Genomic DNA, 6,084 nt, shown 5'->3' with positions numbered 1-6,084 from the left:
TCCTGCTCCTCTGATGCTGCTTGGCCTGCTGTGTTCACCCAACTCTACACTTTGTTATCTCAAATTTTACAAAGGCATTTTTTTAAACTGAAATCACCTTTATTCGGGCTTTATGTTGCGGCCGTGCTCATTTTTGCTGCATTAAACAATTGCCATTAACTGACGTACAAGCAATTTAAAACTACTGGAACTTATTTTTGATTGACTGAAATAAATTACAAGACAAGCAGGCACCTTTCGTAAGCAGTGAAAATGTTTAGACTATGATCTAAATGGTATTTTAGATTTTGGAAGTAGTTGACATATTCTGGTCTTGTGCATATTTAACTCATCGACGAGTGTTAATTGTACTGATTGTCATCAGCAAAGATGATAACCTTTGATAGTGTTTTAGAGTTTAAATAGAACAGGCTGTGCAGATTAAACTATCACAGCTTTACATTTTTTGCAACAAAAGAACGCAATTTCAAATCAAATAACTAAAAAAAGCATGAATAATGACAAAAAATTGCAAATTAAAACTTGATATTGCAATATGTGGATCATTTCTTGCATTTAAATAATACTGAACTGAAACAGGGTGCAATTTCGTTAAAGTGTGACCCTATTTACACAGTATGTATTACGTGAGTTTGATGATTCTTATTATGGGGTCACCGGTGGATAATGGCACGCTTGTGCCATTGCATTGGAACGGGGAAACGATATTCAATTCACCAAAACAAAACATTTGTTGGTAGTAATATGGATTTAGAGAATGCTGGTGCTGCTCTTCAGATATTAGAGTACAAATGGATATTTAGATTTGCTACTTTACAACGTTTATACATAGAAGGTATACAGCTACTCCTCACTGCCGCGGAATCCATTTGATATAATTAACGTTCTTCGCCTGAAGACTATATTTCGTGCTTGACCTCTGCCTTTGGTACAAAGGGTCATGCTGTCATTGAACATGAATTATACAGCAAACAGGCATGGTGATGAGTTGGGTTTCTAAATGGGATATTGCCTTTTTTGCATGGGCAACAGAGCAGAAAAGCTGGGATATTTTGTTACAAATGTAGACGATATTGATGAGACCCCATCGACAATACTACCCAGTTTTGGAATCTCTTTGAAAGGATCAATGTACCGGCATTGGATACAGTTCAGAGAAAACTAGTTAGGTTGATTCCTGAGATGATTAAAATACGTTATGAGGAAAGGTTGAGCATGCTGGTGGACTTCAGAAAAGCGTGAAGTGAATTTGTTAAAGCATAGAATTCTCAGTGGAACTGATTGGGGAAATATTGACAGAATGTTTCCAATTGTGGGGAACCAAGAGCTGTTTTACAGTGAGGAGTCTTCGATTTACGATGGGGATGAGAAGTAATTTCTTTTCTCAGACGGTCATTAATGTTTGGAATTCTTCTCCTGCCCACAAACTGTGGAAAGTCGGGTCATTTTATATTTTAGAGTCTAAGTTAGTCAAGATATCTTAGGTTATACGATGGATGGAATTGGTTGCAGGTAGGGCACACAGGAAAGTGATGTCGAAGCCAATTTGTAAGAAGAACATAGGCCGAAATGTTAAATAACAAGTGCTTTATTAAGGAGATGTTTATTCTACAGGTAGCAAAGTTAGACGAAGTAATTTCCGGACCCAAAAATGACTGGTGACGTCACACTTACGCCACGTAATCGGCCGCTTAAAATTCCAGTTCACCATACTTACACAACAGAAGCTGCAATCAAATCAATCACATTATTTGTGAATTGTAGAGAAGTTTCTAGGGAGCAGTAGACGATTTTCTGCTTCTATTTCTTATGTTCTTATATAAATGTAGTTAATATATTTGAATTGTGAATCCAGTCTCAGTAATTTTGAACCACTGAACTGCTGGATTGTCATAAACATCCAACTGGTCCACTGACTGTCTATTTAGATCAAGTGCCGACAGAGCCAACAGAGCCAACAAGACTAAAAAAAAAACGATTTTCTTTCGCCCTTACCGGTCGACAGATCGAGCTGTCACAAATGCATTTATCTAATGACAATATTAGTGGGAGAAGAATATCATGAGCTGTGCACGTCCTCTGTGAGAGTCAGGATAGCAATAGATGGAAAGAACCACCACCAAATTCCCCCAATCCTGGAGGAGTGAACGGGTTTACAGTAAAACCCACGTAAAAATCACATAACTGTGCACTGTCTATGGGGTAAATATTGAGGTAAAATAACTATTCAGTAAGACTTCCTGACTTATAAATAGACTAGGATTGCTTCATTGTCACAGTGCCAACAACCCTGGAACTCACTGCCGACAGCATGTCGGGAGATACGTCAACATTAGCTGCATTGTTTCACCACCACATTCCCACGCTAGCTGCATTGGTTCACCACCACATTATCAATGACAATTATGGACGGACCGTGTTCAGGATTCCATTCATCTCACGAAGCTCGATGGCGGTGCCGCAAATGGCAAGTGGAACAATGTAGAAAAGCAAACGGATCCACGCAGTGAACTGGGCCTCATCTTCTTTGATGCCGCCATTGTGGTTTTGCTAGATTAATTGAAGTCCTGATGAAGTATTAAACATGTTGCTATAGATGTTGAAACAAAATTAGCTGGCCCCTTCCTCACACCCTTTCTCTCGCTTTTGCGTAAACAGTCGGAAATTAATATGAATGACGCTTGACGCTAGTTCATGAGGCAGTCGATACACTGTTGCTAGGGCCAATTTACCATAACTAAACGATGTCTCTTACATCAAGATTTTCCAACGAAATCGCTGCCTTGAGGTGTGTGTGCCGAATGCAGCAACGTTTAAGTCACTTTATTAATTGAGTTAGAACTGACTGACATACACCCATACTCGAGCAAAAAAAAACTGCACGGAAAGATTGTAGCGTGTTTGCCTACGCTTGAGAATGTAAGCATTGGGATCACACGCCAAATGACGATGTGCATTACCATTGTCATTGAGAAAACTAAAATACATGCTTCAGCAACCCTATTAATAATTACCATTATATAGAGAATATACTGGGGACACCGAATTCATTTTCTGTTAGTTGCTGGTTCTTAAACTCCTGCTAACCTCTGGGTCCCTTACTTTCACTCCCAAAGGATATGTCAAATTTGAATGACTCAGCTAATAGCTTAGTTCGTCAGCCCTCGGTCAACTTCAAGTGCCAAGTGATGGGCAAAGTGATGGCTTTTACCTCTTGCCACCAACAGGGACCGTCAATGTTAATAGTGAAGACTCACACAAGACGAGGCGGTTAGAGCATTAAAGAGGCAAGCGGGTAGGTAGGACTCAAGACATTACGATAGATTCGAACATTTCACAGCAGTCACCGACTCATCATCCGGTGGTTATTTTGTTCATGCCAGCTCGGAAATTACATATTTATTGTAAATAATTCCATAATGTATGATGCTAGGAGCAAACCGAAGTTTGCTTGTGTGGTTCCTGCTGCCATTACCAGGTTCCCAGCAAATTGTGACAGTTGGACCTTGTCATTCTCCAAGGTATCAAGTAACTTCTTGATATCAGAGAAACAGCCGGCGCGAGAGAAATCGTGTGACATTTTAGGAAGAGATAAATTATCATTGAAGCTTAATTTTAGAAAATAAATCTTAGTTAGCACATATGACTTCAAAGTTAAGCCAGCGACAGTGAAGCTCAGAAACCATCGTACTAAATTTAGAGACAGGGAATTGCATTCTTTACATTAGAGGGCCACCCCGCGTTTGGTAATTTTGGAATACATAAATATCCTTGTCCTCTAAACTGTAAATAATGCAATTAAAATAATCAGGTAGAGGATTTTGGTAGGAAAATCGCTTTGATCCGAATGTTTTAATTAATCAGAAAAATAATTTATAGTGGTTTAGTTTGAGAAATGGCACAATGTCTGCATTAATTTGGCGTGGATTTGAAAGGAAGACACAATGTCCGAAACAAGGATGAAGTCATAAGAGACAACAAGGTGCAGGGCTGGATGAACACAGCAGGCCAAGCAGCATCATAGGAGCAGAAAGGCTGACGTTTCGGGCCCAGACCCTTCATCAGAAAAAGGGGAGGGGAAGGGGGTTCTGAAATAAATAGGGAGAGAGTGCGAGGTGGATAGAAGATGGATAGAGGAGAGGATAGGTGGAGAGGAAACAAACAGGTCGAAGAGGCGGGGATGGGGCCAGTAAAGGTGAGTTAGGGTGGGGAGTTAGGAAGGGGGTAGGTCAGTCCAGGGAGGACGGACAGGTCAAGGGGGCGGGATGAGGTTAGTCGGTAGGAGATGGGGGTGTGGCTTGAGATGGGAGGAGGGGATAGGTGGGAGGAAGAATAGGTTAGGGAGGCGGGGACGAGCTGGACTGGTTTTGGGATGCGGTAGGGGGAGGGGAGATTTTGAAGCTTGTGAAATACTCCTCCTCCCACCCACCTTCCTGTAAATACTCCTCCTCCCACCCACCTTCCTGCAAATACTCCTCCTCCCACCCACCTTCCTGCAAATACTCCTCCTCCTCCCACCCACCTTCCTGCAAATACTCCTCCTCCTCCCACCCACCTTCCTGCAAAAATTCTATCCCCTATTCCCAATTCCTTCGCCTCCGCCGCATCTGCTCCCAGGATGAGGCATTCCACTCCCGTACATCTCAGTTGTCCTCGTTTTTCAAGGACCGTAACTTCCCCCCCTCAGTGGTCGAGAACGCCCTCAACCGTGTCTCCCACATCTCCCGCAACTCATCCCTCATACCCCGTCCACGCAATAAGAAACAAAAAAGAATCCCCCTCGTCCTCACGTACCACCCCACCAACCTCTGGATCCAACGCATCATCCTCCGACACTTCCGCCATCTGCAATCCGACCCCACCACCAAAGACATCTTTCCCTCCCCACCCTTATCTGCTTTCCGGAGGGACCACTCTCTCCGTGACTCCCTTGTCCGCTCCACACTCCCCTCCAGCTCCACCACACACGGCACTTTTCCCTGCAACCGCAGGAAGTGCTACACCTGCCCCCATACCTCTCCCTCACCCCCATCCCAGGCCCCAAGAAGACTTTCCACATCAAGCAGATGTTCACCTGCACATCTGCCAATGTGGTATACTGCATCCGCTGTACCCGTTGTGGCCTCCTCTACATCGGGGAAACCAAGCGAAGGCTCGGGGACCGCTTTGCAGAACACCTCAAGCCACACCCCCATCTCCTACCGACTAACCTCATCCCGCCCCCTTGACCTGTCCGTCCTCCCCGGGCTGACCTATCCCCTCCCTAACTCCCCACCTACACTCACCTTTACTGGCCCCATCCCCGCCTCTTCGACCTGTTTGTTTCCTCTCCACCTATCCTCTCTATCCATCTTCTATCCGCCTCCCACTCTCTCCCTGTTTATTTCAGAACCCCCTTCCCCTCCCCCTTTTCTGATGAAGGGTCTCGGCCGGAAACGTCAGCCTTTCTGCTCCTATGATGCTGCTGGGCCTGCTGTGTTCATCCAGCCCTGCACCTTGTTGTCTCGGATTCTCCAGCATCTGCAGTTCCTACTATCTCTGAGGTCATAATCCGGAAGAAAGTTGGTGTGATTCTTTCCCAGTGTTAAAGGTCAGATTTGTATACCTGGTCGACCCGCTCCGGGAACGTTAATTCTGACATTGTTTTATATTTGTTTCAGGACGCTTAGCTGTTCTGTTGTGATAATATTTCCACCTGATGACAGAGAGAACACAATTATGTTTTAGTGATAGCAAGAACTGCAAATGTTGGAGTTAGAGATAAAACTTTATGGAGCTGGCGATGTTTTATATTTTAGTTATTTAGTTAAAACAATTATGCTTTAGTTTGCTCTTGTTGACCCTTTATTGAGATCATGGTAGATGAAGAGCCCCAACTCAAAGGCGAACTGTCTGCCAACTTGTCTCCGCACAGTCTTGGGCATTGCACGGGCTTGTTTTATTCTAAGCAACTCCGTGATGAGCGTTCCGTCAACAGGGCTGTCTGCAAGAAAATTTTGAGCTTGTATCCTTCATAATATGCATGTTCTATCCCTTCAACACTCCAAGACCGCGGCTTTCTTGAGAGTCTGTAGTGATTCCATA

At 43.7% G+C, this 6,084-nt stretch overlaps 1 protein-coding gene across 1 annotated transcript in view; it reads left to right on the top strand.

Annotated features, from left to right (window-relative positions):
• The window catches only part of LOC109916751 (EEF1A lysine methyltransferase 3-like), a 15,855-nt gene extending 10,172 nt beyond the window's left edge, over positions 1–5,683 (top strand). The window contains exons 4-5 of the mRNA XM_048600475.1: positions 3,252–3,295; positions 5,661–5,683. Coding sequence (XP_048456432.1) covers positions 3,252–3,295; positions 5,661–5,683 — 67 coding nt within the window. The remainder of the gene's footprint in view (positions 1–3,251; positions 3,296–5,660) is intronic.
• Positions 5,684–6,084: the final 401 nt, after the last annotated feature.

Source organism: Rhincodon typus, chromosome 8 (genome assembly GCF_021869965.1).
Source record: "Rhincodon typus isolate 14 chromosome 8, sRhiTyp1.1, whole genome shotgun sequence".
NCBI lineage: Eukaryota > Metazoa > Chordata > Chondrichthyes > Orectolobiformes > Rhincodontidae > Rhincodon > Rhincodon typus.
The sequence above is the reverse complement of the archived record's forward strand: the minus strand, read 5'-3'. Positions and strand labels throughout refer to the sequence as shown.